Source organism: Pseudophryne corroboree, chromosome 2, assembly GCF_028390025.1.
Source record: "Pseudophryne corroboree isolate aPseCor3 chromosome 2, aPseCor3.hap2, whole genome shotgun sequence".
Classification (NCBI taxonomy): Eukaryota; Metazoa; Chordata; class Amphibia; order Anura; family Myobatrachidae; genus Pseudophryne; species Pseudophryne corroboree.
The window spans coordinates 754,786,440-754,807,961 of record NC_086445.1 but is presented as its reverse complement, the minus strand read 5'-3'; the positions used below and the strand labels follow the sequence as shown (position 1 = coordinate 754,807,961).

The following is a 21,522-nucleotide window of genomic DNA, read 5'->3' as shown; positions in this document are numbered from 1 at the left end:
CCGCTTCCGGGTATCGGAGCCGCTGCTACGATGATGTCGCGTCACCCGAAGTGATGCGATGCACCCCATGCCCGTCCCTACCCCTGACACTGTCCGCACATATTGCAGGCATGCGCTGTTAATACGCGAGCAGTGTGAGCTGACTTGGTTTCGATTACAGTTGCTAGGCACATCGCGTCACCGGAAGTGACGCGATGCGCTCCAAATGCGGTCCAGGGACGGACGTTGACCGCTTCCGGGTTTCGGAGCCGTTGCTATGGTGATATCGCTTCACCGGAAGTGACGCGATGCACCCCATGCACGGCTCTAGCCCTGATGAGGCCCGCTAGGTTGCCACACTGCTACCATTATCAGCTGGACGCAGCCTACCTCCAGGTGGAGGTGAGAAGCATGCGGTCCAGCTGTGCGTTACACACGGCCGGCGGCCATTTTGGGGGCGTGGCTAGCGCCAATTACTATGGTATTTAGCAGGGGCCGGTGAGGCACCATCTGTGTCTCCAGTTTCCCTGCAAGACTTCATTGATATTGAACTGCTGCCACTATTGACTGTGTTTATTCCTTGAAGAAGGCCCCGTCAGGGACCGAAACGTTGGATGGACATTGTTGGAGATCGTTTGATACTTCACTTGAACTGTGAGACTACCTTTTACATTAAATTTATTTTTGACTTTATTGGATATTTAGTCTGGAGAGTGCTATCTTTTCCCACGTAAGTGGGATTTCCTGTATTGTACTATGGTCCCGGTCTTCTTTGTGACTGGACCTTGATAGACACCCCAGCAGCTGACTTGATTATTGTGAGAGTGTAGGAACTCCTTGTGTGTATATATATATATATATATATATATACACTGTATATATACACACATTTTTATTTATTTTTTTGCCACATACTTCATAGTTGTACAATATGGGCAAGCAGGTTCATTCATTGAATATGTTAAATGAATAGATATTTAAGTGAACCGGTTTGTTTATGTATGAATATACTGTAGATGCATACTGTAATGGGATGTACACAAGGAGAGATCCGTGCTTAATTTCTAAGCAATCTGAATAGATTGCTTAGAAATTAAGCACGGATCTTTCCGTGTGTATGCCCATAGTGATAGCAATGCGCAGCCCCGCATGTTGCTATTGCCGGTTCTAGATTGTGCCTGTATTAAGGCACAATCTGGCAGGTCGCCCACTTCCCCGCTGTGTGAAGCAAGCGCCCCCCCCCCCCTCCTGTGCCCACCCCCACCCCTTCGCTCAGCAAACATCGTGCTGAGTGCTGAGAGAATGTGTGCTGAGTGGTCTGTGCTAGATCGCTCAGCACACATCTCTAGGTGTGTACCCCCCTTATGTGTTTTAAGATTCAATCTGTTTAGCTTTGATAAACAAGCTGTCTTTGAAATGTAGGAATTCAAGTCAGAATAATTACTGAATATTAATCAGAACTGGTGGACATTTGTTCTACACTGAGGGCCAGGCAATAGGTCTATTTGTTGACAACAAGAGGTTAACTTTGTTTGTCACCTACAGTAGATTTGTGGAAGTTCTGACAAGCCATCATTACACTACAAAGAAGTGAAGGCTATTATCATAAAGCCATGATCTAAATTAGGGTTCCCTAGAACAATGGACTGGACACTAGTTTGGATGCTTTACAAGACTGTCAATAGCCAGAGTATCCTGCTTTTATCTGGATCTCAACATACTGAGAAAAAGACAGCTAGATATATATGTTAGGGAGTATAAATATGAGTCTGTTCTACAGTTTAGTTAGGTCAGAATTGAAGTTAGAGTGAAGATGGAGGCAACACACAGGACTGTGATGGAGGCCAGAGGAACTCACATAATGGTAGATAGCTATCATACTGTATGTATCCCTTGTTTGGTGTTTAATGGCCTTAATGTATTTTCCCATAGATGTTTCTTCAAATAAACTTTCTCCAACATTTATTAATAAATCCAGGAATTGCTGTAGCGCATGAAGTTCCATTTCACTAGTAGTTTAAACTTATAAAAATATTGCATGGTAATGTGCAAATAATGTAATATTACTGTATGTGAATATAATTGAAGATCACTTGTTAATGAAAATACAATTTACTATCTATATCTTGCTGTGCAAATCTTTCTTGAATAGAATATTAATAATGATTTTAAATGTATTTTTCCAGGTACAACCTTTGCTAGTATGTTATTAGAAGGTATATATTTAGTGATTAATTATAAGAAGTTATTAAATGATAAAAAAATAATACATTTGCTTTAGGAATAAGAGATTACTATGAGGAGGGAGATTAAACTCCCCTTTATAGAAATAGATTCTGGACTGGTTTGAAATAATGGCTGTACCAGGACTGGTTATTTATTTGAGAAAGAGAAACCAGTTAGATTGTAGTTGTGTTGTTTGGGTTTGACAAAACTAAAGAAATGGCTCCAGCCTAAAATTTATTTGAGACAGAGAGGTTTTAGTGATAGATCATTTCACTCGATATCTTGACACACCACTTCAGAAATGGTTTTGGGCAAAGCAACTTTGAAATGTTTAAAAAACTTGGTAGTAGAAAGATTTGGTGCTATGCGGCATCCATTTAAAAAACAAACAAACAAACAAACAAACAAAGTTAGTTCATCGAAATGTACCGGTGACTGAGAGAGCTCAGACAGCAAGAGTTTCACAAAGGAAGAAGTATGTTTTGAATACAGAATGATGGCCGTATGTCTGGAATTACAGGAACCAAAAGCCTTTTAATCCTTAAAACCCTCCTCAGCTCTATACTGGCAGACAGATGTCAAACTCATGTCTTAGAAAACATAGAAGGATAGAATTTGATGGCAGATAGGAACCACTTGGCTCATCTAGTCTGCCCTATCTTATTCCCGTTTAGTCTGACAGCACATACCCTGAATAAAGTTGATTAGCACAGATACTCTACCTCCCAGAGATAAAGCTGATTAGCAAAGGCACACTGTTTTGCCTAATAATATACCGGTACTCTGTTTTGATGTCTCTTAATAACTTTCTTGATCTACACTTTAGTCTTTGATTAAATACACTCAATAATTTACATAAAACATTCTGATAGTGCTTAAACTGATTGCATCTTTTGCATAGGTTTCTCTTAGACTAGATGGGGTTTTAAACAGTGTTAGAATTTAAAGCAGGGCTTGATTCAGAGTTGAGAACAAATCAAAATAAGGGACAAAAAAGGTAGCAATTTACACCTTGGCAAAACCATGTAACTTTGCAGGTGTGGCATCAGGGAAAAAGGCAGGCACCAGGACAAAACATCAATGCATGACCATAAAGGGATATACTATATGGTACATAACCTCAAAAGTCCTAAATACCTCAAAAAGTATAAATACCTCATGTTATCACTCCCTGTCCTCATCTCGTTAAATTGTATTACACTATAATAATTCATTTTACATTCCAGTAATGGGAATAAAATAAGTGAGTTCTACAGTTCCAGTGAACACCACAACATCCTAGATCTGTTCCATAGGGGAACTTACCCAACAAAAAAAAGCTCATGAAATATTTTATTTGGTAGAGTATGCAAAGTATTTATAAATTAATGTCAGAAATTGCATTATTAGGCCCTTCTTTTCCTCTTCACCACTGCACAACTGATTTACACCAAATTTGCCGCTTGGCAGCCATCCACAATTTATGATGGGAAGTGCCAATTACATGTACTTACTGTTTGTTTTATTTAGTTTATTTTAGCGGTATTGGTCACATATTGTATGCATATACTGTAACTACTGTATATATCTGTTTGTAATTGTACAACTGAGTTGATAGGTTAGTGCCATTATCTACTCCAATTTTATTAACTGGAGTAGATAATGGAACTAACTAACTAAATAGACAGATAGATAATGTGCATCATAAATATATTATTATGTATCTCATAAATAGTATGTAAATCTAATGTCATTAAGTGAATAATTAGAAGTAATATAAATCTAGGAAATATACAGTTATTATTAAAAATATGTCAAAGTTCAAAAAGTACGTTACACTGCTTTCTGTAGCAGGATAATAGTAATAAGTATAAACATGAAAAACATAGGCCCTCATTCCGAGTTGTTCGCTCGGTATTTTTCATCGCATCGCAATGAAAATCCGCTTAGTACGCATGCGCAATGTTCGCACTGCGACTGCGCCAAGTAACTTTGCTATGTAGAAAGTAATTTTACTCACGGCTTTTTCATCGCTCCGGCGAACGTAATGTGATTGACAGGAAATGAGTGTTACTGGGCGGAAACACGGCGTTTCAGGGGCGTGTGGCTGAAAACGCTACCGTTTCCGGAAAAAACGCAGGAGTGGCCGGAGAAACGGTGGGAGTGCCTGGGCGAACGCTGGGTGTGTTTGTGACGTCAACCAGGAACGACAAGCACTGAACTGATCGCACAGGCAGAGTAAGTCTGGAGCTACTCTGAAACTGCTAAGTAGTTAGTAATCGCAATATTGCGAATACATCGGTCGCAATTTTAAGAAGCTAAGATTCACTCCCAGTAGGCGGCGGCTTAGCGTGTGTAACTCTGCTAAATTCGCCTTGCGACCGATCAACTCGGAATGAGGGCCATAATTACATACATTTTTTGGAGTTGATGTGAGGTCATCGGAGGGTATATAAGACCTCTCATATACAGTTTTGAACACTTCTTCATCTCCACATATTCCCTAAAATAATAAAATAAAATCATTAAAATATGCACAGAAATGAAATTCATTAAAATATTAACCAAATTTTTACTATTCTTGCTTTAAACATGTACCTCCAGTCAAGGGAAGCATGTATATACCCAAATAATTAATTAATAAAGTGTAAACATTTTTCAAACAATCATGCATTTAAATTATTCAGTACATAGATTCAATTGCGTCAGACCCTAGAAACTTGGTCTGCCTGAGTTTCAGTTAGATTAGAAACAAGATATATACGTGAAGAGCCACGCCAGAGATCCATTAATACTGAATTGAATTACCATTGATATAATAACACGGCATCAATAATTTAAAATTAATGTCATTTATTGATACATAAAAACATGATATTAATACCTAAACGATAAATGTACTTAGACTCAAAATAGATACAGGTTGAGTATCCCTTATCCAAAATGCTTGGGACCAGAGGTATTTTGGATATGGGATTTTTCCGTATTTTGGAATAATTGCATACCATAACGAGATATCATGGTGATGGGAACTAAGTCTAAGCACAGAATACATTTATGTTCCATATACACCTTAAACACACAGCCTGAAGGTCATTTTAGCCAATATTTTTTTATAACTGCATTAAACAAAGTGTGTCTACATTCACACAATTCATTTATGTTTCACATACACCTTATACACACAGCCTGAAGGTCATTTAATACAATATTTTTAATAACTTTATGTATTAAACAAAGTTTGTGTACATTGAGCCATCAGAAAACAAAGGTTTCACAATCTCACTCTCCCTCGAAAAAGTCCGTATTTCGGAATATTCCGTATTTCGGAATATTTGGATATGGGATACTCAACCTGTATACTTGTCGCTATCAGTATTTTCTGTACCTAGCACTCGTAAATTACAATAGATACTGTATCGAATTATATTAAAAAGTTCAGTCCCAAAAGGAACCACAAATCCAGTGGAATGTGAGCTCGGGTTCCGTATACTACTGATTTGTCATATGAAGCAATATATCAGACTATTTTTCAATAAAACTGCTGGTGCTTCCGTAATTGCCGCATATATTAAATGTGTGTGACGGTTTGAATATGCTGTTACTCACTCTATCCCGTTAGTTGCTTTAGCCGGGACCTATTTGCAGGTAGGAGGAGAAAGCCGACCCCGAGCATCCTCGGGTCAGAGCAGCTTGTTAGCAATGGCGGCTTGTATCTTCAAACAGGAGCCGAATGGCTATATATAGTGCTTCATACCTATTACTGGTATGAATGGCTATATATAGTGCTTCATACCTATTACTGCACTAAATAACTGTGCCCCCCCTCATTTTACACTGGTAACTGTTTAGCAGTGTTTTGGCGGGCCCAGCATCTCTGTGAGGAGAAAATGGCGCTGTATAGAGTTGTGAGGGCTAAGCCACGCCCCTTTCTCGACGCGCTTCAGTCCCGATATTTTTTTATATTTTTATACTGGCGGGTGTCATTATACAGTGCCTAGGCACTGTATATTACTTTGCCAGGTCACAATCAAGAGGTATATTGCTGCCCAGGGTGCCCCCCCTGCGCCCTGCACCCATGTAGTGCTGCCTGTGTGTGTGGGAGCAATGGCGCGCAGCGCAACCGCTGCGCGGTACCTAACAGATCTGATGTCTTCTGCCGTCACTGAAGTCTTCTTGTTCTTCTAATACTCACCCGACTTCTTTCTTCTGGCTTTGTGAGGGGGTGACGGCACGGCTCCGGGAACGAGCAGCTAGGCGAACCAAGTGATCAGACCCTCTGGAGCTAATGGTGTCTAGTAGCCTAAGAAGCAGAGCCCTTGAACTCAGTAGAAGTAGGTCTGACTTCTCTCCCCTCACTCCCTCGAAGCAGGGAGCCTGTAGCCAACAGGTCTCCCTGAAAATAAAAAAGCTAACAAAGTCTTTTCAGAGTACTCAGGAGAGCTCCCCTAGTGTGTGTCCAGTCTCTCTGGGCACAGAGTCTAACTGAGGTCTGGAGGAGGGGCATAGAGGGAGGAGCCAGTTCATACCCATTCAAAGTCTTATACTGCGCCCATGTCTCCTGCGGATCCCGTCTATACCCCATGGTCCTTTTGGAGTCCCCAGCATCCTCTAGGACGTATGAGAAATACTGATAGCAACAAATATATCTATTTTGAGTCTAAGTACATTTATCGTTTAGGTAATAATATCATGTTTTTATGTGTCAATAAATGACTTATTAATTTTAAATTATTGATGTCATGTTATTATATCAATGGTAATTCAATTCAGTATTGATGGTTCTCTAGCGTGGCTCTTCACGTATATATCTTGTACCCAAATAATTTTCAATGTATGGTATGGAGCACTGGTAGCCTAGGCTCATCAAGCTCCTGTATTGAATTTTGCCTCTTGGACTCCAAGCAACAGTCAGGTTCTACTGGAAGGCCTACAGGGTGACCTCCCACAAAACACTGTACCCAAAGGCTGGAGGAGCACAATCCTTTAGGATGATTTAAAACCAAAGAGCAGAAATTTGATACCACCTTTTTGTCCCAAATCCCTAGTAGACCACCAGGTAAGTACTTTTACATTTTATTGGGCAAAGAGACTGTGTGACTGAAGCAGCAAACTAATACTGACTTATTACCCCCTCTCAATTTACATGCACATTAATGCTTTACATATATCCCATTCTTTAAATTTGCTATAAAACAGGTGCAGTGCATCACAATTTAGTTAATAATCATATCATAATTATGATTGTGAAGTGACAGCCCTAACTAATAAAGACAGTCTATGAAGTATCCTTATTTCAATTAACATTGTTCCAAGTGTGCCTAAAAAAACATTTCTACGTAAAGGTCCTGATTCAGATTTGGAAGCAAGGTAGAAAAAGCATTTACGTTTGTATCTGGAAAAAAAACATTTTGCAATGCAAGGGGAGCAAAAGGAGAGTTATGGTAGACTTACCATTGTTAACTATCTTTCTGCAAGGTACATTGGGTTCCACAGGGAAACATTGGGGTGTAGAGTGGATCTTGATCCAGAAGCACAAAAAGGCTAAATCTTTAGGCTGTCCCAGGATGCATTGGGGCCTCCTCTATAACCCCGCCTCCAGGCACTGTGAGCTCAGTTTCGTTAACCAGTCCAATGCAGGAGCAGGTAAGAGAGAAGGTAGATGTTAGTCATATAGAACCACATTCTCACGACAGGAGAAGGGACCAGCGGCTAATGCCATACAAACCCATTGAAGATAGGTGCGTCAGGGTGGGCACCCTGTGGAACCCAATGTACCTTGCAGAAACAGAGTTAACAATTGTAAGTCTACCATAACTCTACTTTTCTGCAGCAGGTTACATTGGCTTCCACAGGGAAACATCGGGGATGTCCTAAAGCAGTTCCTCAAGGGAGGGGACATGCCTTAGCGGGTATGAGAACCTGCTGTCCAAAGGAATCATCTTGGGAGGTGGAAGTATCAAAGGCATAGAACCATATAAACGTGTTCACAGAGAACCACGTAGCTGCCTTGCACGATTGCTCTGCGGACGCGCCACGGAGGGCCACCCATGAAGGTGTAACAAATGGGCATTAATAGCCACAGGAGCTGGGAGATCAGCCTGTGCATAAGCTTGTGCAATCACCATTCTAATCTATCTGGCCAAGGTTTGCTTATTCACAGGCCAGCCACGTTTGTGAAAACCAAACAAAACAAAAAGGGAATCTGACCTCCTGATAGAGGCAGTCCTCTCCACATATATATGGAGAGCCCATACAACATCCAAAGACTGCTCTTTGGAGGACAAATCAGAAGTGATAAAGGCCGGAACTACAATCTCTTACTTAAGGTAAAAATATGACACCACTGTAGGTAAATAACCTGGGTGAGTTCTAAGAACTGCCCAGTCACAATCAAATATTAGAAAGGGTGGAAGACAGGGCACCCTTCTTGCAGAGGCAATAGCCAGTAAAAACAAGACCTTGGCCATGAACCATTAAGGTCCAACGTCTCAAGAGGTTTCAAATGGAGACTCTTGCGGGGCATTCAGGACAACAGACAGATCCCATGGAGCCACATGAGGGGCATAGAGAGGCTGAATCCTGTCAGGACTGATTGAATTTGTGGATCCATTAACCTTGGACCAACCGAAGGTGTAGGTGCTGGAGTATGGTGGAAACAGGAAGGACGAAGATAATTCTGTTTCATATATTTATTAATAGACAACATTTCCAATAAGGAGTTAAATGACAATCATTAGTCACCATATATAAACTGACGTATTGCAATGAATGGCATAAAGATAAGCAAGATCAGTATTGAAGTTGCATTGAAGAAATGTTCATATGAATAAGATAAAACGTGCCTGAAGATTAATGAAGAATTGTCCAATATAAAGCAATGATTTGAGCCAAACTGTAAGAAGTGTTAAATGGATATTGTAGACATAGATGAATAACTGTGAAGGCTTGCTACCGATGCTTAAAGGCTGAAGTGTAGAACTGTGTAGAGCTGTCTTTAAATGATGCAAAAAGTGAAGATACAATACTGAAAGGAATACTTGCAGGTTGCGAAGATAATACTTGTAGCACTGTGAAAAGCTGCAGCAGACGACAATGGAGAAGAATGGGTTAAGCTGAGAGCTGAGTAAACAAGGACCAGAATTTAGTAGAAACTTCCACAGGCTGTGTAATTGAAGCAGGCAGTCATTGAACAACAGGGTAACTTCTTACAGGACTCTGGAAATCCACTTGTTGCCAATTGGAGAGCAATTGACTGACATCACAGCAGGGAGCTGGTGGATCTCTTGCGGTGAAGGCTGCAGGCAGACCTCTGGGAGCGGAGGCGATATCAGGATCACTGGAATCACACAGAAATCCAAGGAGAGAGCACAGAGCTAGGGTACAGAGTAGCTACAACAAGGCACTGGCCAAGAGTGAAATAGTCCCAGCCTACAAGCACGGGATTGGCTAACACTTACCCACAGGTGCTCACAGGTGCTGCATTTGGTCTCCAACATGGGCACCTCATGTACTGCACAAACACAGAGGTGCTTCTGGCCATTCGGTTCCCACACTCCCAGCTCCCAGAACCTGCATCACCTCTGCCGCTGACCATGTCACATTCCCACACGGCTGCACAGCACCGCGAGCAACAGAATTCTGGAAGTTCTGAATCTGTATGCATCATAATTCTTATCAGCACACCAGGTGAAGTAAGAATTCCAGACCCCGTAATAAATCCGAGCAGATGCCAAGTTTGGGGCTTTTAGCATAGTTTGGATGACCGCCTCAAAGAATCTTTTGGCTCTTAGGAGTAATGCCTCAAGAGTCACACCGTAAAAGCCAGCCTGGCCTGGTCTGGATAAAGACAAGGGCACTGTACGAGGAGGTCTGGGCATTGAGGAAGTAGAAGAGGACGCTATATCGATAGACCCTGCAGGTCTCAGAACCAATACCGTCTGGGCCACGCTGAAGCAACTAGAAGTAGAAATCCTCCTTCTTGTTTGAACTTCCGAAGGACCCTTGGCCAGAGTGACACTAGAGGGAACGCATAGGGAATCCGAAAGTTTCATGGAATTGCCAGTGTGTCAATGAACACTGCTTGAGGATCCCTGGTCCTTGATCTGAAGACCGGAACCTTGTGATTGTGTCAAGACGCCATCAGGTCTACATCTGGTAGGCCTCACTTGTCCACTAAGAGTTGAAAGACTTCTGGATGAAGACTCCACTCTCCGGCATGCACCTCCTGGCAACTGAGGAAGTCCGCTTCCCAGTTTAGGGCGCATGGAATGTACACTGCCGATATTGCTGGCAGATGGTGTTCCGCCCAACAATTTTTTTTTGACACTTCCACCATAGCCATGCGGCTTCGAGTGCCACCTTGATGGTTTATGTATGCCACCGTAGTGGCATTGTCTGATGGTACTTGAACCGGCCTGTACTGTACCAGAGGCAGGGTGAGAGTCAATGCATTGAACACTGCCCTCTATTCCAGAATGTTTATTGGAAGGAGTGACTTCTCCTTGGTCCAGCGACACTGAAAAGAGTCTTGCTCCCACACCACACCCCATCTCCTCAGACTGTCATCCGTTGTCAGCAGGAACCAGTCGGGGATCCAGAAGGGACGGCCCCTGCTCACTTTCTAGTCTTCTAGCCACTAGGTCAGTGACAGACGAACGTCCAGAGTCAAAGTGATCATGTGAGATCTGATCCGATGAGGTAGGCCGTCCCACTTGGAAAGGATTAATCACTGCAGAGGGCGAGAATGAAATTGAGCGTACTCTACCATGTCAAATGCCAACATCATCAGGCCAAGTACTTACACTCGCCGATGCATTGAAACTCTGGGGCAACAAAGGAAGCATCTTATCCTGTCTTGAAGTCTAAGGACTTTTTCTGGAGACAGAAACAGTCGTTGACTGTGTGTGTCCAGGAGTGCCCCCCAGGTGCACCATGCTCAGAGCTGGGACCAGCAAGGATCTCTTCCAATTGATAAGCAGCCTTGTCGTAAACTTACCGTCAGTTGCAGATGACTGAGGAGGACATCATGGGAGTTTGCCAGAATCAGCAAGTCATCCAGATACGGCACGATCCTGGTGACGGAGATGGGCCGTCATTACGGCCATGACCTTGGTGAAGACCCGAGGAGCCGTAGCCAGTACAAATGGCAGAGCCTGGAACTGATAGTGGAGGTTGCCAATACCAAACCGCAGATACTGCTGATGCAACATGGCAATAGGTATATGCAGGTATGCATCCTGTATATCCAGGGATACCATATAGTCTCCAGTTTCCATAGCCAGTATAATTGAGCACAGTGTTTCTATACGGAACTTGGACACTCTCACAAACTTGTTCAGTGATTTGAGGTTGAGTATAGGCCGGAAGGACCCATTGGGTTTTGGAACTAAAAACAGGGTCGAGAAGTAACCTCTGCCTCTCTGGGCCAGAGGAACCAGCACTACCACTCCTGTATTCAGGAGAACTCACAACCTTTTGCAAAGCTTGCGCCTTTAACGGATCCAAAAGGATAACCGTGGTGCAAAACTGGTGAAGGGGACGTCTCTTGAAGTCTTGAAGGAGACTGCGTACCCGTGAGAGACAACTTCTCGCACCCATGCGTCTGAAGTGGTCATTAACCAGACCTGGGAGAACTGCAGAAGTCAGCCTCCCACCCTGGGTTCCCCCAGGGGGACGCCCGCCCATCATGCAGCAGGCTTGTCTTGTTTAGAAGCAGGCTTACTGCCTTTCTTGTTAGACATTGTACACAAATGCAACAACAGAGCGAATTAGTACGATAAAGCCAGAGTACAATACCTGCAAATAAATCCGTTAGTATGTGACTGTAGACACAGTACACAACACCAGCGAATAAATCCGGTATTATGTGACTGTGTACACAGTAGAATACATGTAATAGATAAATACTGTGATGCACTATATATATGACCCTGATGCACCTAGTCCTTTAGGGTAGAGAATATAGTGATAGATATATGTGGGAAACACTGAAAGTGAAACAACACAGCAGATACAGGCACACACAGTCACAGGCAAGGTAGATAATTATTATGACAATAAAACTGCACTGGACTAGTATATGTACAGATATATTTATATAACACAACACAGTCCTAGACCGGAGGTATACATCAGAAAACTCGTACAATATATCCTGTAATAGGTACACTTTTTCTTAACTAACGCTGTCTGTATAAAGAAATGTAGCATACTCAAGTGTTTGTAAAGTCACAGTGCTGTATACAGGTGGCATTACAAGGGAGACCATGCCCTGCAGTCCCAGAGACTAGCCACAACTATGCTTATAAGCTGGTACCCAGCGTCTCAGTCAGGGAGTGAGGGAGAGTATGAGGCAGCTCCAGGGCGGGAAAATCTGAGTAGATGTCGCCGTGGAGAGGCTACAGGTCAAGAGCCAGCTCCCCTATGCTGGACTTCCCACCCAGGTACTAGCAAGCCTTATTAAATGTGCTCTATTGCCTTGGTGGTCTAGCGGGATCCCTGCTCGGTGACAGTGTCCACGACAGCGCCGCGACCCGTCTCCCTAGGTCGCGGATGGAATGCGATTTAATGGTGGGTCCTGCCTGTGGGACCCTCTTACCGCCTACCCGTAGCAGCCACACGAACAAGGAAAGCGACTGCGACCATGTGCCTAAAGCCGGAGCATCTCCGCCACAAGTACCCAGGAACAGGCCGCTGGAGTATGCAGCGCCACTTGAGAGGTGATGGAGCTGCAGCACTGAAGTGTCACCATGACATACAGTGTTGACAGCCCAGTTTTTAAGAGATTTTCTGTCAGAAAAAGCTTTTTCAGGGCTGCCCAGTGCAGTCCACATGTTAAGTGACCTGCTGCTGCAGACACCAACTGAAACTAAGCTCACAGTGCATGGAGGTGGGGTTATAGAGGAGGCCCCAATGCATCCTGGGACAGCCTAATGCTTTAGCCTGTTGGTGCCTCTGGATCAAGATCCACTCTGCACCCCGATGTTTCCCTGTGGAAGCCAATGTAACCTGCTGCAGAAATACATTTACATTTTTACGCTGCTACTTGTATTTTAGTATGAACATACCCCACCCAAATCTAAATCTCTCTGCACATGTTACATCTGCTTTACCAGCAATTTGGTTTGTCCTGTTACTTGCTTTTTCGGTTTGCTTCCACAAATAACCCTCAAAATGTGTCTCACTGAAAGAATAGTATAAGACCTAATCTCCAACTCTTCAGAATTTCACAGAAAAAGTGATAAAACATAAATGTACCCACCCACACTGTAGGTACTACACCCATAAATGGGCCTTGTCTACTGTTTTATCTCATTTCATGCAAAATTAAATCTTAAGTTTCCTTGGGGGTCAAAAAATGTAAATTTTATTTTTTGTTAAAAGATGCAAACTCTACCTTGGTTGGTATCCAGTGGTGCCAAGAGGCAAGGAGACTGATTACCTGGTCTTGTTGGTGACCTAGTGGGGGTACCAGGTCAGCTGCTGAGAGGAACAATTGTCCCCTTTTGCAGCACACAGTGGCAGTCCTGGCGGGGGCCCAGGTTAGTTGCTGAGAGGGAGAAACATTCCTTTTACAATGTGACCATAGTATTTTTTCATTTATTTTGGAAGGTGGCGTGGCCATGCCTCCCGGATTTGGCAACACCCCAAGTGCCTTGTCACCAATCAGCTCTCAGGAGCCCTGGAGAAATCTACTAAAAATCAATCTACATAACTTTTTAATCAATCCAAATTGGCAAAAATTGGTTGATTTAGAAAAGATGACTTCACCAGTAATGTAAAAAATCTCTGTACTTCTCCCAATTATTTCGGTATGTCTATTCACGTCAATGCTGTTTCTCTTTATAGGGTTACTTCTCTATTTCTATACAAAGGAGTACTTATAGATGAATAAAAATAAGATTTTAAACCTACCGGTAAATCTTTTTCTCGTAGTCCATAGAGGATGCTGGGGACTCTGTAAGGACCATGGGGAATAGACGGGCTCCGCAGGAGACATGGGCACTTTAAGAAAGACTTTAGGTATGGGTGTGCACTGGCTCCTCCCTCTATGCCCCTCCTCCAGACCTCAGTTAGAGAAACTGTGCCCAGAGGAGACGGACAGTACGAGGAAAGGATTTTTGTTAAACCAAGGGCAAGATTCATACCAGTCCACACCATTCACACCGTATAACTTGTGATAAACTAATCAGTTAACAGTATGAAAAAACAACATAGCATCAGTCGGAGACCGATGAAAACAATAACATAACCCTTATGTAAGCAAAACTATATACAAGTCTTGCAGAAGTAGTCCGCACTTGGGACGGGCGCCCAGCATCCTCTACGGACTACGAGAAAAAGATTTACCGGTAGGTTTAATATCTTATTTTCTCTTACGTCCTAGAGGATGCTGGGGACTCCGTAAGGACCATGGGGATTATACCAAAGCTCCCAAACGGGCGGGAGAGTGCGGATCACTCTGCAGCACCGATTGAGCAAACAGGAGGTCCTCCTCAGCCAGGGTATCAAACTTATAGAACTTTGCAAAGGTGTTTGAACCCGACCAAGTAGCAGCTCGGCACAGCTGTAGTGCCGAGACCCCTCGGGCAGCCGCCCAAGACGAGCCCACCTTCCTAGTGGAATGGGCCTTGACCGATTTTGGTAACGACAATCCATCCATCGCATGCGCCTGCTGAATCGTGTTACAGATCCAGCGAGCAATAGTCTGCTTTGCAGCAGGAGCGCCAACCTTGTTGGCTGCATACAGTGCTTCTGTTTTTCTGACTCTAGCCGTTCTGGCCACGTAAATTTTCAAAGCCCTAACCACATCAAGGGACTCGGAATCCTCCAAGTCTCGTGTAGCCACAGGCACCACAATAGGTTGGTTCATATGAAAAGATGACACCACCTTAGGCAAAAATTGAGGACGGGTCCGCAATTCCGCTCTATCCATATGGAAAATTGGATAGGGGCTTTTATGAGACAAAGCCGCCAATTCCGACACTCGCCTAGCCGAAGCCAAGGCTAACAACATGACTACCTTCCAAGTGAGATATTTTAACTCCACCATTTTAAGTGGTTCAAACCAGTGCGACTTAAGGAAACTCAACACCACGTTAAGGTCCCAAGGCGCCACCGGAGGTACAAAAGGAGGCTGAATATGCAGCACTCCCTTCACAAAAGTCTGTACTTCTGGGAGAGAAGCCAATTCTTTTTGAAAGAAAATGGATAAGGCCGAAATCTGAACCTTAATGAAGCCTAATTTTAGGCCCAAATTCACTCCAGTTTGTAGGAAGTGAAGGAAACGGCCCAGATGGAATTCTTCCATAGGAGCATTCCTGGCCTCACACCAGGAAACATATTTTCGCCATATACGGTGATAATGTTTAGCTGTCACGTCCTTCCTAGCCTTTATCAGAGTAGGAATGACCTCATCCGGAATGCCCTTTTCCGCTAGGATCCGGTGGTCAACCGCCATGCCGTCAAACGCAGCCGCGGTAAGTCTTGGAACAGACAGGGCCCCTGTTGCAACAGGTCCTGTCAAGGAGGAAGAGGCCACGGATCTTCTGTGAGCATCTCCTGCAGATCCGGATACCAGGCCCTTCGTGGCCAATCTGGAACAATGAGAATTGTCTGTACTGCTTTTTTTCTTATTATTTTCAACACCTTTGGGATGAGAGGAAGAGGAGGAAACACATAGACCGACTGGAACACCCACGGTGTCACTAGGGCGTTTACAGCTACCGCCTGAGGGTCTCTTGACCTGGCGCAATACCTCTGCAGCTTTTTGTTGAGGCGGGACGCCATCATGTCTATCTGGGGCAGTCCCCACTGGCTTGCAATCTGTGCGAAGCCTTCCTGATGAAGTCCCCACTCTCCTGGATGCAAGTCGTGTCTGCTGAGGAAGTCTGCTTCCCAGTTGTCCACTCGCGGAATGAACACTGCTGACAATGCGCTTACATGATTTTCCGCCCAGCGAAGAATCCTGGTGGCTTCCGCCATTGCCACTCTGCTCCTTGTGCCGCCCTGGCGGTTTACATGAGCCACTGCGGTGATGTTGTCTGACTGGATCAGAACTGGTAAGTCGCGAAGCAAGGTCTCCGCTTGACGAAGGGCGTTATATATGGCCCTCAGCTCCAGGACGTTGATGTGAAGACAAGTCTCTTGACTTGACCAAAGACCATGGAAGTTTTTTCCTTGTGTGACTGCTCCCCAACCTCGGAGGCTCGCGTCCGTGGTCACCAGAACCCAGTCCTGAATGCCGAATCTGCGACCCTCCTGAAGGTGAGCACTCTGCAGCCACCACAGGAGAGATACCCTGGCCATGGGGGACAGGGTGATCAACTGATGAATCTGTAGATGTGACCCGGACCACTTGTCCAGTAGGTCCCATTGGAAGGTCCTCCCATGGAACCTGCCAAATGCAATGGCCTCGTAAGATGCCACCATCTTTCCCAGGACTCGAGTGCAGTGATGCACTGACACCTGTTTTGGTTTCAATAGGTTCCTGACCAGAGTCATGAGTTCTTGAGCCTTTTCCATTGGAAGATAAACCCTTTTCTGGTCCGTATCCAGAATCATGCCCAAGAAGGTCAGACGAGTCGTAGGAACCAGCTGCGACTTCGGGATATTGAGAATCCAGCCGTGTTGTTGGAACACCTTCAGTGAAAGTTACACGCTGTTCAGTAACTGCTCTCGTGATCTCGCTTTTATGAGGAGATCATCCAAGTACGGGATAATTGTGACTCCCTGCTTGCGCAGGAGCACCATCATTTCCGCCATTACCTTGGTGAAAATTCTCGGGGCCGTGGAAAGCCCAAACGGCAACATCTGAAATTGGTAATGACAATCCTGTACCGCAAATCTCAGGTACGCCTGATGAAGTGGATATATAGGAACATGAAGGTATGCATCCTTTATGTCCAGAGATACCATAAAATTCCCCCCTTCTAGGCTGGCGATGACCGCCCTGAGCGATTCCATCTTGAACTTGTTCAGGGATTTTAAATTTAGAATGGGTCTGACCGAACCGTCCGGTTTCGGGACTACAAACAGGGTTGAGTAATATCCCCTCCCTTGTTGAAGTAGGGGAACCTTGACCACCACCTGTTGAAGATACAATTTGTGAATTGCATTTAACACTATCTCCCTTTCTGGGGGAGAAGTCAGCAGGGCCGATTTGAAAAACCGTCGAGGAGGCATCTCTTCGAATTCCAGCTTGTAACCCTGAGAAACAATTTCTATTGCCCAGAGATCCACCTGTGAGTGAACCCAGATGTGGCTGAAAATTCGAAGACGTGCCCCCACTGGGACGGACTCCCTTAGCGGAGCCCCAGCGTCATGCGGTGGATTTTGTAGAGGCCGGGGAGGACTTCTGTTCCTGGGAACTAGCTGTGTTGTGCAGCTTTTTCCCTCTGCCCTTACCTCTGGCAAGAAAGGACGCACCTCGTACTCTCTTGTTTCTTTGTGACCGAAAGTACTGCATTTGATAATGTGGTGCTTTCTTAGGCTGTGAGGGAATATAAGGCAAAAAAAAATATTTACCAGCTGTAGTTGTGGTCTTGTGGAGACCAGGTCCGAGAGACCTTCCCCAAACAATTCCTCACCCTTGTAAGGTAAAACCTCCATATGCCTCTTTGAGTCGGCATCACCTGTCCACTGCCAGGTCCATAGGACTCGTCTAGCAGAAATCGACATAGCGTTGATTCTAGAACCCAGTAGACCAATGTCTCTTTGATCATCTCTCATATAAAAGACAGCATCTTTTATATGTCCTAGAGTCAATAAGATGGTATCCTTATCCAGGGTTTCAATTTCCGCTGATAAGGTATCTGTCCATGCTGCTACAGCGCTACACACCCAAGCCAACGCAATAGCCGGTCTGAGTAAGGTACCGAATGTGTGTAAATGGACTTCAAGGTAACCTCCTGCTTGCGATCAGCAGGATCCCTGAGGGTAGCCGTCTCTTGGGATGGCAGCGCTACATTTTTGGATAAGCGTGTCAACGCTTTGTCCACCCTAGGGGAGGATTCCCACCGTATCCTGTCCGTTGGCGGGAAAGGATACGCCATAAGAATCCTTTTGGGAATCTGCAGTTTTTTGTCTGGAGATTCCCAAGCTTTTTCACATAACTCGTTCAGCTCATGTGAGGGAGGAAAGGTTACCTCAGGATTCTTTCCCTTATACATGTGTACCCTCATGTCAGGGACAGGGGGTTCCTCCGTGATATGCAAAACATCTTTTATTGCAATAATCATATATCGAATACATTTAGCCACTTTTGGCTGTAACTTTGCATCATCGTAGTCGACACTGGAGTCAGAATCCGTGTCGATATCTGTGTCTACTATTTGGGATAGTGGGCGCTTTTGAGACCCCGAAGGTCCCTGCGACATAGGGACAGACATGGGTTGACTCCCTGGCTGTTCCCTAGCTTCCGCTTTGTCTAATCTTTTGTGCAATAAATTTACATTAGCACTTAAAACATTCCACATATCCATCCAGTCAGGTTTCGCGTTGTCGACGGAGACACCACATTCATTTGCTCCTCCTCCTCCCTAGGAAAGCCTTCTACATCAGACATGTCGACACACGCGTACCGACACACCACACACTCAGGGAATTCTCTTATCTGAAGACAGTTCCCCCACAAGGCCCTTTGGAGAGACAGAGAGAGAGTATGCCAGCACACACCCAGCGCTATATGACCCAGGAAAAAACACACACAATATGTTTACCTAGATAGCGCTGTATGTATTTTGCGCCAAATATGTGCCCCCCCCCCCCTCCTTCTTTAAAACCCTCTTTCACCGTGGATAAGCAGGGGAGAGTCCGGGGAGCTTCCTCTCAGCGCTGTGCTGTGGAGAAAATGGCGCTGGTGAGTGCTGAGGAAGAAGCCCCGCCCCCTCGGCGGCGGGCTTCTGTCCCGCTCAAATATCTAAAAACCTCGCTGGGGCTCTTTATATATACAGTGCCCAGCTGTATATATATACTTTTGCCAGAAAACGAGGTTTATTGCTGCCCAGGGCGCCCCCCCTGCGCCCTTACAGTGACTGCCGTTTGTGTGTGCTGTGTGGGAGCAATGGCGCACAGCGTTACTGCTGTGCGTTACCTCAATGAAGATCTGAAGTCTTCTGCTGCCTCTGAAGTCTTCTTTCTTCTCATACTCACCCAGCTTCTATCTTCCGGCTCTGCGAGGAGGACGGCGGCGCGGCTCTGGGACGGACGGCGAGGGTGAGACCTGCGTACCAATCCCTCTGGAGCTAATGGTGTCCAGTAGCCTAAGAAACAGAGCCTAACATTAAAGTAGGTCTGTTTCTCTCCCCTCAGTCCCTCGATGCAGGGAGTCTGTTGCCAGCAGGCTCCCTGAAAATAAAAAACCTAACAAATATACTTTCTTTCAGGAAACTCAGGAGAGCTCCCTGTAATGCACCCAGTCTCCTCTGGGTACAGTAGTAAACTGAGGTCTGGAAGAGGGGCATAGAGGGAGGAGCCAGTGCACACCCATACCTAAAGTCTTTCTTAAAATGCCCATGTCTCCTACGGAGCCTGTCTATTCCCCATGATCCTTACGGAGTCCCCAGCATTCTCTAGGACGTAAGAGAAATATGAGTACATTCTGCAGCTCTCAAGCAGTATTAATTGTTGTCTTTTTTTTAGAGGGGGGGAGTAATCTCAATACCTTGATTATTCATATCTGCAATAACATTAATTAAATATAGTGGTAATGGGTTGGGGTTTTGGAATCTGCACTGGACCAGATTGTAAATAGTTGACAACAATTTTTATATAATTTTTATACCATACAAGGCAAGAATAGTAACCAACATGAAGCTACCGACTTCGCCTGCCTGGCTTTTGGGGTAGAACAAAGTTGGCGGTGCTCCCGGACATTAGTTCAGAACAAACTATTGAAGGGGTTTTTGCAAAGAAGCAAAAGAAAGACTGTTTTAGTGTCTCTCTGGGGCACACTTTATATAAATTAACTTATTGATGAAATTGGAATATTTATAATATGGATGTAAGGATAAAACGTAACTTTTATTAAATATCAGACGAAAAAACAAAAAAACACAATACACGAATAATGCTGTACTAATCAGCAGAAGTGGTTAAAAAAGAATTAAATAACAATATGATGATATGTGACTCACTTGGTATAAAGTAGGTGGCAGATGGTTTGTCCGCACACCAACTGGGATTAAAGCGAGTATTGATATTTGACATTAATCAGAGTGAAAGTTTGGAGATTCTAGTTTTCTCTATCAGTTTATGAATTATTATACATAAGTATATTCATGAGAGAGAAACAAGAAAACCGGCTTTAACGACTCCTTCTGGAAAGGTAAGCATAGGTAAATATACTGCAATGAGTATTGACGATGAAAATTACTGATTGGTAAAGGGTACATACACGGAAGGTGTGTTCCTTGATACTACAGTACCCAGTATTCCTAGAGGGTCACCCTTTCTGGTACTGACCAGGCCCAATGCTGCTTGGCTTCCAAGATCAGACGAGATCGGGCATGTCCAGCATGGTATGACTGTAGATAGTCAAGTAGATACCTATAAGCGTATGGTAATACCAAATGCTTGAGTGGGTTTTGGCAGGTCCGAAAAGGTATGGGGGGAAGGTATTCCTAGTTCCTTCAATGTGTCCGGAGAGTGTGTCCCATTGCTTTTAAATGTAAAAATGAAACCAAATTTTCACATAGACTAGATGCAAAAAATAGTAACCATGAGGAGACCCGTATCGTAATATTGATACTGGGGCAGTTAGTTTAATGGATAATGTTTGGCCGATGACCAATCACTAGCCCAAAATGTAGCTTTCAAGTACAACCACAATATTGATAAATAAGAGGAAGGGCCTAAAATGGACCAAACAAATTATAACATTCGAGATTTCCCACAACTAGATTGTGGTAATGTAGAAGAGCACAAGAAAAATTCCCCACTGGGGAATTAGGGTATGCCAATACAGAAAAAGGTATGTCCTATTCGCTGAGGTATATCATATAATTGAAGGTGCAAACAAGGTTAGAGCACAAATGACTTCTCTACATCAACCTATGTGAGAAGACATTGAAAATATCAAAAGCATATGAAAACATTAGATGTACCGACGTTTGCACAGTCCAAGCAAATTGCCTGGTAGTATTAATGTTCTGATAGAAAAAGAAATATGTCAGTCTGAGTTGACGGATTCTAAATTAAATAGGTGGATAATTTACTTAATACATTGCAGAAATACCATATATTGTTTTATGAAAGAAAAAATGTTTCACATAAGATCCAGCACGTTAGCAGCATAAACAACTGTCTGTCTTTTGCAAAAATAATACACATATAAAT

The 21,522-nt window shown here is 44.0% G+C and overlaps 1 protein-coding gene and 1 pseudogene across 1 annotated transcript in view; both read right to left on the bottom strand.

The window, feature by feature from the left end:
* Positions 1 to 21,522, bottom strand: part of SYCP1 (synaptonemal complex protein 1) — a 1,049,791-nt gene that overhangs the window by 12,382 nt on the left and 1,015,887 nt on the right. Inside the window, exon 33 of the mRNA XM_063955446.1 lies at positions 4,601 to 4,687. Coding sequence (XP_063811516.1) covers positions 4,601 to 4,687 — 87 coding nt within the window. The remainder of the gene's footprint in view (positions 1 to 4,600; positions 4,688 to 21,522) is intronic.
* On the bottom strand, positions 20,601 to 20,719 carry LOC135053268 (5S ribosomal RNA; annotated as a pseudogene).